Raw genomic sequence first — 18,717 nt, forward strand, 5'->3', positions numbered from 1 at the left:
CACAAAGGTAGTTAAAGACAGCCAAGAACTCAGCCTGGTTCTCTGTACTACCCTTAACAGACAATATTTACCCCTTTCAGTCACATCCTTTTAAATATAAACTTCACAAGATCTGATTTCCACAGTTTTTACCACATCAGTGAAAGCCAAACAGTGGTAACTCTAAAAATTGGATGATGTCGCAGCAAGTTATGATTTAAAAACAAGAATCTCTGCTCATTAATCAAAGATGAACTCTCACAAATAAATAATTTGTGACCTGGAATGGATAACTGTGAACTTACTTGTGGATGGCCCTTCCTCCCAGGGGCAGGGAACCCCAGCAGCTCAGGATCGGAATTCCTTCATAGATCTACAGGAAGATCAGGAAATTCTCCTTTTTTTCTATTATGAGTTTTCAGTCTGCTGCAACTAAATGCTTTTCCCCTTGCATTAGCTATTAGAAACACTTTCTAGCTGTTTTTCTCCAGAACTAATTTCTAGTTTATAAAGGCTGAAGTCATGAACCCCCTTCCCAAGGTTTGAGGGAGCACAGATGCCCCACGTCAGCTGTGAAGGGATTCCCCAAGCTGTGACATCCCACAGCCAAAAGCCAGACTGGTTGAGCTGTTCCTATTAGTGAAATCTATAAAAATCCCATCTTGTCACAACAGCCTTACTGCTGAAAATTCAAGGATACAGGCAGCACCAAGCTTTCTGCATATCCACAGTCCAGCACCATGGCAGAATTGATCCCAAGGGTCAGGAGAGACATCAGGTGACTTGGAGCAAACAAAACAGAAGGGACCTATGTGGAAACCAATAGGACAGTTGGGGAAAAAGAAACAAACCATTCAACTCATCTTAAGTCTTATATCAGGTTTCTTATTGTCATTGAAAAGACATTAATACACAGCTACTTGAAAATTTGTATAAAGACTTGAAGATGTGAATAAAAATGCTAGAAAACCCTTAAAAGTGTGCCTTCTGCTACACACAAACTCACAGGGGGCTACTTAAAACATTCTCCACAAAGCAATGTGGAAACTCAGGTTAAAATTACATAAGAATTACTCCCTTCTCCCAGAATTCCACAAATCAAGTTTCTTAGATAGCAACAGTTCCTTTAATGGAACAGCTTGAAGTGTGAATTAAATGAGAAATATCAATAAATCCTGCATTTGTGGGCAACATTACTGACATTTAGCTCAGAGATGTAAGTTAGAATACTGAGCCTGTATTAATAAACCATTTTTATTCTTTGCAACAAATGGAAATAGAAACCGGAGAGAATTAACCTCCCATCAGTATTAACTGACTTCCTCACAAGTTACAAGGTGTTTCCATCAAAATATGACTCTGAAGTCATCAGTAATTTTTGCCAAACCATTTTGGATGGGATGTGCTTTATCTGAGACATATTTTACTCCTGTAAGGGAATTAGGAAAAAACCCTCAAACAAATCACTGAAATCTTTCAGCAATTTCAAGTCATCAGAAAATTTTATCAATAGTAAGAAAGAATGATGTAGAAATTTAGCATCAGTTGGTAAACTGTGCTGTGGAAGCACAGTGAAGAGGTACTGCAGACAAAGTTTCACTGCTTTTTATAGAACCTTAACTTTTGTTCTGTCTGAATTGAAGAAGTATGGAATCACCTTCCAAAACATTTTCTATTACAACTAAGCCAGAATTAGCTTCAGACTTTTCATAGAATTATAGACTGGTTTGGGTTGGAAGGGACCTTAAAGATCACCCATGGGCAGGGACACCTTCCACTATCCCAGGTTGCTCAGAACCCCATCCAAAACGGCCTTGAACACTTCCAGGAGCATCCACAGCTTTTTTTGCTTCAACAAATTTTCTTCAAAAACACTCATTAGGCAGAGAAGATAATTAATTTCAGGTAAGCTCTTATCTAAATGAGCACAGCCAGAGCTCAGGTCACATGCCAGGCAGAGATAATGACTCTGGCAGAAATCAGGAGACTCGCTGACAGAGCACTAACAAGTGTTTAAATATAAATCCTGGCTCCAGGCAGCGCTCAGTGGGGATTATTGGATCTGTCTGGGACAGTGGGATGGGAGCTGTATTATCCTATAAGCCAGAGAAACCTTTCAGAGTCTTGTTAATTGCTGCTGCTTTGTGGCCTCATGAAGAGCCAGAATGGAACAAAAATGGCCTTTAAACCAACTTCCAAGCTCTGTTTCCTCAGATTTTTCTTCTTTATGCCTCTCTCACTCTTTTGGCACCGTTTTCATGTCTTGGCCCACATCTGGCACTGACTGTAAGCCCAATTTCTACCGAGAAGTGCTACACTGAGCATGTGGGGCAAATTTACATATTTCTGGAAAACATGTACCTCAAAATGCTTGAACAGGACCCTTGTGAGGGTGTCTCTGAAGTGGGAAGGGCACAGGACCGATTCTATGATCACAACGCGACGGTCTCGGGGATTCACCAGCAGGTGCCTAAAAAAGGGCAAGACGTGTAAAGCAACACTGGGAAGTTCAGGCACGAATTATGAGCCCTACCTTATATTCATATCCCATTTCCCCCCAAAAAATCCTAAAAATTGGCATTTAGATAGCATTTCCTACAGAAGACCCCAGAGTCTTCAAAAATATAAAACCCCCAATGCTTTCCTAGAAAAAAGTTAGGAAAAGTGTGGTATGGAAAACAGAGCTTGTAGTTCTGAATATCTGCTATACACTTCTAAATCAATATAAAGAAATGCAAAAATAAGTCGTGACTGGCTTGTTCAGTGTCACACAGCATCATAAAAGACAGAGAATGATGACACAGATGTTCTGATTTCTGGGGAAGAGAAAGGAATTGTCCTGATCTCAATTACAAAGCAACGGCCAAGGACAAGAGAAGAAAAGAAAACCCAACCCACACCAGAAGATCTGAGGCCCAGAAATCAAATACTGGTTTCCCTGTTATGGTTTTTTACTGTGTAAAAATAAGGATTGGAAGCAAAGAGGAAAGACTAAGTCCAACGTCGTTATTCACTAAGCGTCCTAAAAATACAATCAAAAGATGTATTGTTGAGGCAAAAATATTCCACAGATTAAGATTCCTCCTTCCAAACCACTGTGGAGAGCTCTGCACTGGTACAGGATGAGCTCCAGCCTGACCAGAATCAATGCAACTTCCTGGGTAATGACTTCCCCTTATCGAGTCCTTTACAAATGGCACAATTAAAGGGCAACTTATCAAATAATTTCTATTTCTAGAGAGCAACTGATGCTGCAGGACATGAGCTCGCTGTGATACAACCCAAATCTCAGCAGCACTGAAATTCTCCTGCAAGAACAGAGTCAGGCAGCTACTTTTAAAGTCTTGTTAGTGTTTTTTTTCTCACCCATCAGAGCTCAGTGACCCTGCTCACAGTTCTCCAGGTGCTCAGAAAGGAGCTGCAGGAGGCCTGAGGAACTGCCAGCCAGGGATCTCTCACCTGAAATACAGCATGTGGATAAATTCCTTCAGGTAGGAATACAGCTCTTCGGTGTTAATGTTGTACTGAACCACCCTGACAGGCTGGAAAGGGAAAACATCCACAGTCAGTGATTACATGTAAATATATACAGGGTATGTGAAGAAATATGATATATACAGAATATATTACACCTGAACATATCTAATCTGGCACTACATATACAGAAAAACTCACTCTTTGCTCTTTGTCCTTAAAGCACCTCAGAAACTCACCCTATAACTAAACTCCAGAGTTTATCAATGCTAATTTTACATTATTATAATTATTTTTCACTATTACTGTTACAGGCAATTTGACATTAGTTTTCCAAACCTCCACTCTCTACCAAAAGTAAGTATAAAAAGCTTAGCTAGGCAAAGCAATTTCTCAAAAAATACCCCAAATTAAATCAGCATTGGCATCACATCACTTGTATCAAGCCAGCAGCTTGTAATAGCAGCAGTTAAAATACTGAAAAATATAATAATATTCCAGAATATTTTATTCAGACAATGAAAAAAACAGCTTGTGATGGACAGAAAAAGCATCTGCAAATCCCTTCTATCTCATAACACACAAAACACTCTAAAGCAGTTGAGGTAACACATTTCACCTTTGAGACATCAGGTTTCTTTATCTCACTGGGGATGATGCATCTTGGTCCTGTTTCTCCTGCAAAGCCACACCTGAAAGAAAATGCAGAAAACTTTAATATTTGAAGTCACTATTTAACACACTGGGCCCAGGAACCATCAGAGGGTGATGAATTAGGGCTGTTTCTGGGACTGCAGAGGGGTGTTTTGCACACAGATTTTCTATCTGGCCATTTACAGATGGATTAAAAGATAGAGAAAGACTCTATATCTTTTTTATTGACTCCCTTAATTTATCCCAACAAGATAAAAATAGCAGCAATCCCCAAACAAACTTTTCAGAAACCCACCTGCTTTTCCGAAAACACACAAGAACGATAGACTGAAGAAAAGAAATTAAAACCAAGAGAAATTAAATTTATTTTAGTAAACTCAGTGCCTGAGATTTGTTTCACCCCTGCCAAACCTCAGAAGAAAACTACAGTAGAAAACCAAAAAGCTGCTGGACTTGGAGCACTTTTAATGCAGAAGGTCAATTGATATTTGATTTTCATAGTTGACAACTGTCAACATGTTGGATCATCTCAGAAAAAAAAATTAAAATGGCCACAATTCAGAATTTAAGTATTTTCTTCAGTCTCCCAAAAAATTGCTGTGCAGTCCCAGTGTGCACAGGCAGTTTTCCTTGCCTGTCATCCTGATAACTTTTGAATTTTTGGCTGATTTCAGCCTTATTTGGAAATGGACAGAGACATCTCTCATACAATTAAGCTGTTATTTCTTTACAAGAATGAAAGTTGAAAACAGGTCCTAAAGAAAGAGAGGAAAAGCTTTCCCATGGGAGCATTTTATTGGATAAATTATGCCCAGGGGATAAACCTCACAAGCATCCTAAATTTAGGAAAAGCCTCTGATTGGTCACAATCCACAAAAAGTCACTCCTGGAATCACTTGTTTCCATCCTGTTAAATCCTCTCATTCCCAGGTAACAAAGCTGCTGCTGGTCTGCAACTACACTGTCACTGAAAAAAAACCCAAACAAATACAACTAAATAATAAACCAGTTATGGACAAGGAATTGTCCATAACTGTCCCCTGTGATTCCAGCCTGTTTTGGCAACCAGGGAACTTCCCAGGGCTTCCAGCAGGGAAACATCCACATGGACACAGCCACGAGCCTTGTAAGAGCAGCTCAGAGCTCAAGGGAGAATTAATCTTGTAAGATAATAATAATAATAATGATCAGCTCACTGACACCCAGAGAGCATTTCCAGACAGTTTTAACCCCGGATATGGTTTAACTTTCCTTGAACAGCCCCTTTGTCACAAGGGCCCCTGGGACACGAGGGGGGTTTGTAACACAGGGGGGTGTTTGGACACGGGGAGGGCAGAGGCAAAGCTGCACTTCTGGCCCACAAGATGAATTTACTACATAAACACCTCCGTGTTTCTGCCTCAACCGCAAACTACACCTTGTTTTAACCTAAAACACCAGATTAAAAAATAAATCTGTTATTTTTGGCTTTGCACCACATTGGTTGACACAGAAAGGGAGTGAGGGGGAAAGCCCCACATAATTATTCTTAGAATCCCAGAATGGGATTAATTCCTGGGGGAATTAATCCTGCTGTGGGCAGGGACACCTTCCACTAGCCCAGGTTGCCCCAAGTCCCGTCCAACCTGGTCTTGAACACTTGCAGCGATGGGGCAGCCACAGCTTCTCTGGGCAATCTGTGCCAGGGCCTCACCACCCTCACAGCCAACAATTTCTTCCCAATATCCCATCTAAACCTGCCCCCTGGCAGTGGGAACCTATTCCCCCCTGTCCTGTCACTCCATGCCTTGTCTCAAGTCCCTCTCCACTGTCCCGGAGCCCCTTCAGGCACTTGGAAGTGGCTCCGAGTTCTCCCCACACCATTCCCTTCTCGAAGCCGGACACCTCAAATCCCGGCAGCAGCGCGGGGCACTCACTTGGTGAAGGCCTGTCCCAGGTCGATCACCACGGCGGTTTTCTCCCCGCCGCTGCCGAGCCCCTCGTACAGCGGCATCGCGGCCCTTCGCTCCCTCCTTCCTTCCCTTTTCCCTCCCTTTCCCTTCCCTCCCCTCCCGCTCCTCCTCTTTCCTCCGCCGCGGCTCCGCGGGGCCTTCCTGCTCCGCGGCGCGCGGGGCTGCCCTCGGCGCCTGTCCGCCGCGCCGCCGCCTCGCTTCCTCAGTGGGAACCGCGCCGCCGCTCCCGCCCACCCCGCTGGGCTACGAGAGTGTTCGGGAGCGCCGCGATAGCGGCGGTAGGAGCGGTGCGGGGCGAGTTCCCCTCAACTCCGCGCCGGCAGCGGGAAGGGCGGCGGGGCCGCGGAGGGGCCTGAGGGGCGGCGGGGCCGGGGGAGGGCGGGGCCGGGAGCTCGTGGGCGGGATCACTCTGTGGGCGTGGCCGTGTGAGGGCAGGGGGCGGGGCCAGTGTGAGGCGGCCGTGCTCCCGTGAGGGGAGGAAGGGCTGGGTCTGCTTCTGCCCGAGGAAAATCGTAAAATAACAGGCTCATTTGGGTTGGAAAAGCCCTCCGAGATCATGGAGTCCAACCGCTCCCCCAGCACTGCCAAGCCCGCCACTAACCCACGTCCCCAAGTGCCACATCCACACGGCTTTTAAACCCCTCCGGGGATGGTGACTCCAACACTGCCCCGGGCAGCTGTGCCAGGGATGGACAATCCCGTCTGTGAAGAAATGATACCTAATATCCAATCTAAACCTGCTCTGGCGCAACCTTGAGGCCATTTCTTCTCATCCTGTCCCTTGTTCCCTGGGAGCAGAGCCTGACCCCTACCTGGCTCCACCCTCCTGTCGGGGAGTTGCAGAGCCAGAAGGTCCCCCTTGGGCATCCTTTTCTCCAGGCTGAGCCCCCCCAGCTCCCTCAGCTGCTTCTCCTCAGACTTGTGCTCCGGACCATCCCCATCTCCGTTCCCTTCTCTGGACATGCTTCAGCAACTCAATGTCTTGTCATGAGGGACCCAAAACTGACTCCAGAATTCCAGGTGAGGCCTCACCAGTGGCAGGCACAGGGAGACAGTCACTGCCCTGGTCCTGCTGCCACACTATTGATGACACAGAAAGAGCAGCAGCACCGTGGGGCCAGAGCTGGTCGAGCTTTAAGCCACGGTGAAGTGCCTGAGATGTAGGGATTTGTTAATTCACATCACACAGCTGATTTATGAGGGGCTGGACATCACCTGTCCACACCATCCAGCCCTGCATCAAACCATCTCGTGTCCTCCCAAAGCCCCCCCAAAAGCTTTAAACCCACCACAGACCCTGCAGCACATCCTCTGTCTGCCACATTTAATGCAATAGTCATTTCTGTGACCTAAATACATAGGTACCTTCAGGGTACAGCATCCTTCCTCCTGAACAGAAATGAAAAGCCTCAGGAGCAAAAAAGCCCCCTCACTTCACTGCTGAGAGGTGGTGAGTGAAGGAGAGGAGCTCGAAATACAGTGAGGATAGAAATTATAAAGCCCACCATGGCAACCTGTGCAGGGCCAGGAGTTGGACTCGATGATCCTTGTGGATCCCTTTCAGCTCAGGACATTTCTGTATCCACACTTTCAAGACTGAGTGGCCTGTGACTGGTGATCAGAGAGGCAGAAGATCAGCTGTGCTGAGAGATAACTGATGGGACATGAGTGCTCAACATCTAATTTTAATCAGTTCAGTTTTAGCCATTTTCATGGAAAAGTGTTTAATTGTAGCAGTACAGCTGGGTTTTGCCTTCATCTGTCTGTACTTTGAAGAAAGGGAATGTTTGGACTTTCAAAATCACAGAGCCACATCACAGGACACATTCTGTAAAGTTTGTGAGAATGCTGTATTATCTCAGATTCTCACAAGATAGCAGGTGTAGAAACCAAAATCCTATTCAGTTTTGGAGCAAAGAAAAAGCTGTGTTTGTATATGCCTACATATTACAACAAAATACTTTGACTTAGGGCTGAGATTTTAACCCCATTGAGGTTAGGAAATGTTACGTTTTTCTAAATAATCTTCAGCTCGCTACAGGTGGGATCAGTCACCATAAAACAGTTATTCAAAGTGTCTGAAACAGCCTTGCTCAGGTGGTTGTGACATTTCTGGTCTGTAACAGCCTGTGACGAAAGCACCTTTGCATGAGTTTGTGGGAATGGGTTCTGGAAGTACCTCAGGGTGAGGATGGAGATACAGTTACCTAAAAACAGACTGAAGAGAGGAGAAACACATGCCAAAGGGGAGCAAGTCCCCCAGGAATTAATAAGCCCCACAGAATAGGGCTTTCTGCATCCAGAAAAGTGGTGGCTCCACCGAGGCAAGAGGATTTTCCTTACACCTGATGAAACAAGGCACCCTTTCACAGAACCATGGAATCGTTAAGGTTGGAAAAGACCTTTAAGATCATCAAGTCCAACCATCAGCGCAGCACCAGCACCATGTTCACCACTAAACCGTGTCCTCAAGTGCCACATCCACACTATTGGAACACTTCCAGGAATTGTGTTTCTACCATTTCCCTGGACAGCCTGTCCCAACCCCTGACCACCCTTCCTCTGAAAAGATTTTCCCCAATATCCCGTCTAAACCTCCCCTGGCACAATTTGAGGCTATTTCCTCTGGTCCTGTACTTGTTACCTGGGAAAAGAGACTGACCCCATCTCACTAGAATCTCCTTTCAGGTACTACTAGAGAACAATGAGGTCCCCCCGAGCCTCCTTTGAGAGACCTGGTGAAAACCCACCTAAAAGCCACTGGCACATCAGTACAAGCCGTGCAAGTAGCTGGGATTGTCCTCCCAGCTGTTGCTCCAGCTGGAAAACTGAGAGGGAGGGAGTGTGTGTGTGTGTGTGAGTGAAATGTGTGAGAAGTTATCTACTATTAATAATAGCAGCTGGACTCCATTAATAGTAAAAGGCTTAATCAATAAAAGGTGTTCTGATGAATATTGTTTGTGATTTGTGAGTCCTTTGTGACTTGATGCCCTGGCTGGGAAAGGGGAGTCTCTAACAGATTTTGGTTGGTGTTAATGAAAATTTGGGATCACTTGAGAAAGAGGTTCCTAAGGTAGTGCCTTGCCCTATTCCCAACAATCATCTCCTTTCTCCCATCAATCTTCCCTTTCTCCTTTCCCCCCAATAACCACACCTGTAAACCCAGCTGCTCTTCAGGCAGCTGTTGTGCAGGTCCAGGAGTGTAACTGAGACCCTGCTCACGTCCCCAGAATATCTGTCCCCGGGTATTTATATCAGCCAAGTGCGCGGGGCCCATTTCTTCCTCAGGGAAGCAAAATGAATATTGAAAAAGCTATTAACTGGTGAGCTGGGTCTAGACATTTGCTCACTGCCAGCCAGGCCAGGCAGAGAGCCCGGGGGGTTGTGCAGAGGAAGACAAGGGATGCTCATGGAGGAAGAGGACTTCAAGGTGGGCTGTCGTGACACTGATGTGCTCTGTTGCCCCTGAACCCAACCCCCTGAGCTGGGAGCTGCTGCAGCAGCTTGTGGATGCTGTGCTTTTCTCCCTGCAGCAGTGCTGTTTGTTCCACATCCACACTCTCCATTTACGATCCGTGAAGGTGGAGGTGTGTGGGAGAGGCGGATGATGAGTGGGAGTGATGTGAGACACCAAAAGCTGTCGCTGCCACCATCTGCTGTTTCTCCTGAATAAACCTCTGCACCAGCCCATGGGCTGCATCAACTCTCCTTTCTCTGCTGCTCCTGTCACAGCCTTGTCACCTTCCCCCCTTCTGGTCCCCCCAAAAGTCACCTGAGTCACAAAGTGGGGTCAAGAGGTAGTGCTGAGAAGAGAAGGTCTGTGTGTGTGTGTGGAGCACAAGTGCAGACTGGGGGAGCTGAAGCTTTCCACATCCTGGAAAGGCTCTGTTGATGCAGGGTGTAAGAAGGGGAACTCTGCAGGGAAAGACTCCTCACAAGTCCCTTACATCCCTCATAAAGCCTTCATGTCTCTCCTTCGGGCACCATCCCAAGACTCCACATGAGCCCATGCACTCTTCATACAACCCATCACCAGCTTCCCATCCTGTCATCTAGTTTTCCTCATAGAAAAAAGCTGAGGAGCAAGGAAAAGGCTGTAGTGGTGATGTGAGATGCAGGAACAGCCACAGGACCAGCCCACGATCCGTGAGCTCTGGAGGAGGAGGGATCATTGCCAAGGCAGCAGCCAACACATGAAAGAATAAACAGACAAAACCCTGTAGCAATTAAACATTCTGACACAGAGCTCGGCTTGCCTTAATGTTTTGTGTGGTTTTATGTCTTTAATGGGTTTTTTAATTATTTTTTATGGTTAGTATTTTATGCCCTCCCAGAACATGGAAATGCAGCTGAACTTTAAAGCATGTGCATACAAGGATGCACGAAAATGTGTTTAAATGTCATTCCCACAACAGAGCCTTAGCTCTGCCCTGTTTGAGCAATGCCCCAGTGCACCAAGAAAACAGGCTCAGCTGTAATTCCACCTAACAGAGCTGGGAATTATAGACAAGAAACTTTTTTCTATTTGGGCCTTCTGTCAGGGAAATGATCCCAGAATTTCCAGGTTCTCCTGGGGAGATTCTGATTAGGCACAAGAGGAAAATTTTTCACGATGGGAACAATCAGCCACTGGAATCATCTCACCGGGGAAGTGGTGGATTCCTCAGTGTTGGACACTTTAAGATTCAGCTGCCCATTCAGCTGGGCCATCTTGTCTAGACTGTGATTTTGCCAAGAAAAGTTGGACCAGATAATCCTTGAGATCCCTTCCCACCTGGTATTCCATGATTGTATGATAAGTTACTGCCTGGAGCACTGTCTGCCCTCGCTGTCCAAGGACAGCAGGAGAGAAGCCATGAGGTTACTGTGCCTGGTGAGAACATGCTGTCACTGGAGTGTGAATTTCTTTTCTCTTACATTCTATAAAATCCTCTTGAATATCTCTCTGATAGGGGCCTTATAAAGACATAATATAGTATACCTAATGTTGTTGCTCTTGAAATACTTCAGGTATAAAAATGGGAGTAATTTAGGTAATATATGGTTAATTTACAATCTAAGCATGATGTTCGCATCACCTGTTTTCTTTCAAAAATCTCATCTGTTTATGATACCTTACCATGCCATAATTGCATATTTACAGCACTATGCTTATGTTTTAAATATAATTTTTAATGTAAAATCATTATTCAGATATGTTTTGCAGAAGTCATTGGCCTTACTTGAAATCCACAGCCCATCCCTTCCTCCTCAATGTATTATCCCTGGGTTAGGAACGATCAGAGTTTCCTGCTAATCACACCCCCGTCTTCATAGTCCACTGGAAATCTCTTCTTAAATTACATTAATCAATCACATTTAACATGAGTTCTGAAATGCAAGCTGCAGCTTAAAAGTGGCTTAATTTAATGGATGGTCTTTTCAGTGCCTAGAAGTTATTGATAACAGGAGCCAGAGAGCCGGAGATGTGCCAGCGTTTCATAACAAAATCCATCCCCGCCGTGCTGGTTTAATCAAGGGAGCTGCTTGCATAATGTGAAAAGTGCTCGTGCTCTCCCAAATATGTGACTGTTGGAGAAACAGATGGTGATGCTCACCCAAAAGAATCAGGCTATAAATACATCCAGGATAACAATATAAATGGAGATAATTATTCACAGTCTAAGGAGACGGTGGGACAATTAAGCCAGCTTGTGAGTAGAAAGTCCAGACGAGTAAAAAGCAGGAACTCCCTAACACAGTAAGAAATTATTCCCTGAATGCAGCCAGGGAAATGCAACTTTTGGGAGCGGTGATACCTCTGACAGGCAAGGAAGAGGTCGCATAAGTACATAAAAATAAAAGAAATTGACAGTAGCCCATTGAAATCAGTGAAAACTCTCATATCATAGATTCACGGAATGGTTTGGGTTGGAAGGGACCTTAAAGATCATCCAGTTCCAACCCCCTGCCATGGACAGGGACACCTTCCACTAGATGAGGTTGCTCAGAGGTCCATCCAACGTGGCCTTGAACACTTCCAGGGATGGGGCATGCACAACTTCTCTGGGCAGCCTGTTCCAATGCCTCACCACTCTCACAGCCAAGAATTTCTTCCTAATATCTAATCTAAACCTACCTCTTGTCCTGTCACTACATGCTCTTGTAAAAAGTCTCTCTCCATCTTTCCTGTAAGTTCCCTTCAGGTACTGGAAGGCTGCAATTAAGTCACCCAAAACCTTCTCTTCTCCAGGCTGAACAATCTCAGCTCTCTCAGCCCTTCCTCTGCTCCATCCCTCTAATCATCTTGGTGGCCTCCTCTGCACTCGCTCCAACAAATTAAAATTTGTAGGACGGTTCCTTTTGGTTAATGCAGTTCTTTTTTTCTTTCCTTTTTCCTTTTCAGGACTCTGTTGGTATTCAAGCAGCAAAAAGGAAAAAAAAAAAACCCAACCCTTTCAGATCTCCTGCAGACACATCATTGTGACAGAGCAGCTCTGTGCTCTCCTCCACGCGGAGCGGCGCTTCAGCAACGCCGGCGCCTCGAGGTGGCAGCTACAGAACCAGCCCCGAGGGTTAAAAGGGAACGTTTTTCATGAAGAAAATTACTTTTCTGTATGAGCCCTGAAATACAGCAGCTCTCAGCTGAATTAATCCCCGAGGTGCACTTGCAAACACTGGAACCATAAAAGAATGTGTCCTGCAGCACAAACACTGCAGGCCCAAGCGGGGACGGCACAGAGGCAGCACGCCCAGATAATACTCTGTTCCCTTTAAACCCAAAATGCCTATCTGGACCCCTGCAGAGACTGGGATTTCAGCTGAACCCCTGCATATTTCAACAGCAGAGCATTATTATTTTTCCTTGGTCATAAAATAAACGGTCTTTTGTGTCCCTACATCGGCTGGCTTAGCCTGTGTATTTGCTTCTAAGCCTCCCTAATCTCTGTGTACAGGCTTGTTGAGGCACATATCCATTTTTTCCTCAGGAAAAATCAGGGAGTTGCATACTTAGGGCCAGCTTTAGACCTAATAAAAGAGCTTCTGAGCATTTCCTCACCTGTTTTTTTGGGAGCATGGATTCCAGGGGATCCATTTATCAGCTCTCCGAGAGGAGAAGAGGAAGGAAGCCCAACGGCTTCAGGTTCTGTTCACAGCTGGGTCTGGTTCCTGCTGTAGGATTTCAGCTTAATTGATTTGAATATTTCCAACACAAAAATGTGTATTTCTATGCTCATAACCACCCCAAAAGTTTTCTGGACTGACCTAAAAGTCCATCCACAGGGGAATAATGAAAACACTGGTGGTGTGTGGACGGAGATCATCACTGTTTCACATCAGCACACTGCACACTTCCCACCCAGATGTCCCAATACCACTTGCATTGGGAAAAGACCCCAAATGTCCCTGCAGTGGGGTCTTTCAGCCCCTCTATTCTATTTTAGAAAGGACTGTACTATGAGGGATGGAGTAGCAGTACTGTCACTGCACTTCTTTAAAACTTGTGGGTTTAGTTTAACTTCAAGTTTTGAGAAGCAAAAGAGACCTGCAGTTTTCAAAGTCCCTGTATTAAGTGAACAACTCTATTTCAGATGATGGAGAAGCTGAGGGTTTAATGTCAGAACAGGGCTTAGGGTTATCTTGCTCTGGGGTCGTGGGTCAAGTGCTTTTTTTTATTGTCAGCCTAATTTTGTAGTGGAATATGTAGGACAGGGGGGAAAAAATATCCAAGCACTACAGGGAGTTGATAGATCGTTCATGTTTTAGCTGAGACTCCAATATGCATGGGGTTGGCTTCCTCAGCACTTTATCTCTGGGAAAATTGTAATATGTGGTGTTCCTGGATATTAAATGCATTGATTTTGCTGAAGGATATGAAGAAGAGTGAGGGGGATGCAGTGATTCAGTTTTGGAGGTGAGCACTGGTCCTCCTGGGCTGTATTCCCAGAGCAACTGCAACTGATTCCGGTGACCTTGGAGCAGTCAGCAGGAGCCTGGCTCTACCCTGGAGAGTGAGTGTGTAAAAATGGCATTTCCTACTCAGCAGATCTGGTCTCTGTGCGCTCTCCAAGCCACATCTGCTGACTTTAGTGACAAAAATAAGTTTTTACTGCTTTCCTGCTCTGTGGGCACTTCAGAATCACGAGAGCTGGGGAAGCAGAAGCTGGATCCCGTGCCCCCTTTTAGGACTGATTACTGTGAATCCCTGGCAACAGTGAGGCTGTACTGGCACCTCTTGGCCTTGCCCAGCTTTCCTCTTAGTGCTAGCAGTGAGGAACATGGACAAAAGGAATCCAGGTTGATTCTCCTGATTGAGATTTAATTGCAGATGGAATTTATTGAGTTTGCAGCTGCAGGACAAAGAAAACTGTTCATCCGTTACATGATTATATTTGAAATAATTCATTGGCCACAAACTTTCTGATACCTTTTTCAAAGTGGACTTGTTTTAAACAAATTTTCCTCTCAGTGCTGTTCTCACTTCCCCTGAATTAGACTCAATGTTACTCCATTGCAGTGACTGCTCTTCAGTGGGAAGAGCAGGCCCCTTAAAACAGATGCTGCCAGCTGGTGTAAAGGTGAATGGTGTGATGGGGATGTGCACTAATTTGTGTGCTGGATGTCCCAAATATTCACTTTGGGAAAGTTATTCAGCAGCAAAATTAACGGTAACTATTTTAAAATTGCCTTTACCTTCTGTGGCATGCCCTGACATACTTAGGAGAGCTGGTACATCTCAGCACAGGTGCCAGGAGTAGCAGCATAAGGTGCAACATTCTGATGTCAGGATGATTTTTTAGTTAAATTTAATGTGCCTTCATATAAATTTTTATGTGACTCAGTCTCTTAATTAGGACAAACTTTTTGGTTTGTGCAACAAGGGTGTGACAGGAATATCACCTTTAAAGGAAAGCTGATGTATTATTCCTTTGCACAACAGTCTCCTGTCATAATAATACACAGATTTTATAAGGGACTCTTACAAAAATTAGGTTATTTCCATTTTACAGAAGGGGTAGTAGAGGCAGAGAGTGGTGAAGCTCAGTTTTGAAAGTCTTCTTATGAGGCAGAGCTGGGAATGGGACATGATTCCGACTCTTTCCCAGCTACACTACCCGCATGGAAGAATAAACCAGCTTACATCTGAATTTAGTCCCTGAACTCACCTGAGGTGAGAGATCTTGAAGGACAAGACCAACAGAGGATTGCACAGAAATGTCTCAAACCAGAGCCAGGGCAAGAAGGGAAAGGAATGGATGTTTCTTAACTTGCCATGGGCTGCTTTTGCTTGGTTACTTATATGCTCTCTGGCCACAGATCTGAGTTAAAAATCAGTATTTCCAATTACTAAACCATAGAAATGAATAACAAAAGAATGCTCTCTGGTGATTTCTGATTTCTGCTGTTTCCATCACACCTCCTTTTTTAAGTCTGCAGATATTTTTGTTGATAACGCAGAAGCCTCTGATTTTGGCAGGTTATGCGGGGTAGAGAAACTTGCAGCATACGGGGAATATGCAATTTTAGGCAGGGAAAAAACACAGATAACCAGCTATTTTGGTTACAGTGATTATCAGTGAAATATATAACCTTGAGAGGACACGATGCCAATCTGGGTTCAGAGTCAAGGGGGAAGTGAAACCCTCTCCAGTCTTTTAAGTGCTCTGCACCCTTAGAGAACAGTAGAGCATCCCTTACACATGCTTTACATTTTAAATAACTTTTCCGTTAATTTTAAAGGTTAGATAGAAAAGGGGTTGAAAACAGCATCATGGAATCATGGACTGGTTTGGCTTGGAGGGGACCTTAGAGATCATCTCATTCCAAACCCCCTGCCATGGGCAGGGACATCTTCCACTAGAAAATCTGGATGCCAGGTCAGCTGTTAGGGGTGAATTGTGCAGCTGCTGGAGCCAAGCCTCTGGCTCGAGCCTGGTGGACTCACTGCCCAGGGCTCTGATTTCTGGTGGGAGATGTCTCTGTTATCCTGCCCCTCTCCTTGCACATGGACGACTGAGCAGCTTGGGAATCAATCCCGGACCCACCACAACGTCCAGCTGCATAGAAAATAAGCCCTCGCTGATTTTGGTTTCCTGCACAATCTGGCTGCACCATTAACTTCAAAAGTGGCACCTCCATTCCCTCTGCTCAGCCAGAGCCCTTGGCCAAAATGAAATGGCCAGAAGAGAAGCTGAACCTGCTGAGAGTTTTAAGGGTCCCTAATTCAGGAGTCAAGGGTGTTCAAAATGGCCCCAAAAATGCAGCTCTTACCTCTTCCTTCCCCCCTGCTCCATCTCCCTTAGAGGAGAGAGTAAACATCCTTTCTTTTCACATATTTGTATTTCATTTCAAAAGCTGGTGCAGCACTAAAAATATTGATTAATGAATAATTTCCTCAGATTTTACAACTCATAGGGGCAAAGCCAGAAGTGATTTTTCCCAACATTTTTTCTGACTATTTGCTCCATCAAACCCAACTCTGAAGTTCTTTCTTATGCCTCTTGCCAGTGATTGTCTTTACTGCTGATACAGGCACTTTGACACTTTATTTTCATCTCATGCAGAGCTTAGCAATATTACCCGGAAAAAAATTGCCCTGACCCGCAACAAATCTGTCTTTTGAAACTTTTAATATTGGATGCACAATGCTACAATCAAATGAATTGGGCTGGATCCAGTTTGGTTGAAATCCAGCAGAAAACACACCGTTTCCCTAAAATTGAAGAGGTAAAACCTTAGAGTGTGTTTAGCACAGAGAGCAAACCACTAATATAAATGTTGTTTCTAGTAGCAGAGCAAACAGAAAAAATAATGAACAATTTCTTGAGGAGGAATATCTCATTTTCTTTGATCAATTATGTTGTTTGTTTAAAGAGCTGAGTGACACGTACCAGCAGGTTACATCTCCCTTTGTCTGGGGAAAAAAAAAAAAAGAAGTTTATTCTGTAGTGTTTTATTTTAACTGGAGGATTCACTGATTTGCTTCGCGTGGCAGAGCACGTTCATAACAAAGCCAAGATTTCGACTCACCTCTCCTATACCTTTCCTCTATTCTCTTTGAGCAATTCCATCCCCAAAATCTCACCTTAATCAAAGCTCGTTATTTTTGGTCTCTTCTCACCTGTCCCTGCCCACCACAAACACTCTGCACCTGCTGCAGCCCCGCTCTGAATGAGTCACTGCCCTATAAAACCCTGTGTGTGGTGCTGAGGCCTCGTGGTGCCTCTGACACCAGGCTCGGGGGAAGCAGGAGGAAGCTTAGCTGGTCTATTTTTGTGATTTTTGGAGTCAAGGTATGAATTGCTGAGCTGCTCTTTGACAAAGTGAGTTATGTGTGAGCCAGGACCTGACAGTGTAAAGGTTTTCTTTTCCTGTTGTTAGTTAGGGGGTTTCTGGCTGGGGACAAAAACAGGTGGGAGGAGGAAAACACAAGTAAAATTGTTTACTTTTCTTTCTCCTTGGCCAAATAGGTGCTTAGAATAAAGCAACAACAACAAAGGAAACTGAATTAAGCTTTCCTAATACACATGTGGGATGTTATTTAAGAAGACTTTCTCCTGTGCAGAGGGAGTGTTGGGGGAAGGTGACCTCTGCAGCCGAAAACACTGTAGAAGAATCTCTAATAGATGGAAAACTACTAAGGGTGCTGCAGGCCTTGTATTCACAGCTCCTTGCAAGCAAAGAGAAGGGGGAACCCGCCGGGTCAGGCTGCGAGGAAGAGTTGGATGCGGGGTGGAAGGGGGGGGGCTGAGGACTTGGATGCTCCAAAGTCAATGGAAAAGTAAACGGAAAACCGGGCTGCGGGCGGCCTCCCACGGGTGCTGCGGGCCGTGGGGGAGCACGGAGCCCACCGTGGGCAGGCGGGGGCCGGCGGTCGGGCGGGGCGGACCAGCCCAGCACAGCCCCCGACACCGCCCGCCGGGTGGGCCGGGCTCCGCTCCGCCCGTGCGGCCGCGGGGCTGGGGCAGCGGCGCCGAGGAACCGCCGGGACCCAGGTGAGGCCGGGACACGCACACACACCCCCCGCACACAACCAGCATCCCACCCCCGGGGCGGCTTCACCCCGTGTTCGCTCGTTTTTTTAAAATTGGTTTTTATCGTTTCCCGGTGATGCTCGGCTGCCCGCGGGGCAGCGCATCCTCGGCGCGGCTCTTTGTTCCCGGCGAGCGGCTGGTCCCTGCAGCCCCGGGGGATGGGAATGGGGGGGTTGAAAGGGAGAGCGGGAGCCGGGGGGGGTGGCGGCGTCCTGCCGGGATGGGGGTCCCGGTGGGCTCCCTCGGAAAATCCTTGGGTGTGTGTTTTCTCCCCAGGGTGGTTTAGGGGTGACCGCTGCTGTCCCTCCGTCCTGCTGCGGGCCTGGGCTGGAGGGATCCCGGGGCGGTTGTTCCCCCTGGATCTCTTGCTGTGTAGGGAAAGGATGCACTTCTGGGGCTGTAAACTCACCTGGAAATGTGGCTGAGGAGGACGGGGAGATGGATCTGTGCCCCGCAAGCAGGCGTGCTGGGTGTCATGGAGGCTTGAGCCAGCCCTGATCCCACTCCCTGGATCCCACGCAGGTCCTACCCAAGCTAAAAGGGCCTGACAGGGTGTATTTAGTCTGCTCTTAAACCTTCACCTGCAGAGACTCACGACCCTCCAGCTCTCCTGTGAGGTGTTGCTGTCTCTGTTTAGATGAGGC

General features: G+C 46.0%; 2 protein-coding genes across 3 annotated transcripts in view; one reads left to right on the plus strand and one right to left on the minus strand.

Moving 5' to 3' along the window:
• The window catches only part of ACTR10 (actin related protein 10 homolog), a 10,487-nt gene extending 4,320 nt beyond the window's left edge, over positions 1–6,167 (minus strand). The window contains exons 1-7 of the mRNA XM_027702662.1: positions 6,024–6,167; positions 4,073–4,145; positions 3,439–3,521; positions 2,341–2,449; positions 680–787; positions 285–352; positions 4–47 (exon numbers count right to left, since the gene is read on the minus strand). Of these exons, the coding sequence (XP_027558463.1) occupies positions 4–47; positions 285–352; positions 680–787; positions 2,341–2,449; positions 3,439–3,521; positions 4,073–4,145; positions 6,024–6,100 (562 nt within the window). The 5' untranslated portion in view covers positions 6,101–6,167. The remainder of the gene's footprint in view (positions 1–3; positions 48–284; positions 353–679; positions 788–2,340; positions 2,450–3,438; positions 3,522–4,072; positions 4,146–6,023) is intronic.
• An 11,809-nt stretch (positions 6,168–17,976) lies between these two features.
• Positions 17,977–18,717, plus strand: part of ARMH4 (armadillo-like helical domain containing 4) — a 62,372-nt gene continuing 61,631 nt past the window's right edge. For both annotated transcript variants that reach the window (XM_027702660.1, XM_027702661.1), the window contains exon 1: positions 17,977–18,034. The gene's annotated coding sequence lies outside the window, so the exon portion shown is untranslated. The remainder of the gene's footprint in view (positions 18,035–18,717) is intronic.

The sequence above is a fragment of the Neopelma chrysocephalum genome, unplaced genomic scaffold, assembly GCF_003984885.1.
Source record: "Neopelma chrysocephalum unplaced genomic scaffold, ASM398488v2 Primary Assembly neopelma1_191, whole genome shotgun sequence".
NCBI classification, from domain to species: Eukaryota; Metazoa; Chordata; class Aves; order Passeriformes; family Pipridae; genus Neopelma; species Neopelma chrysocephalum.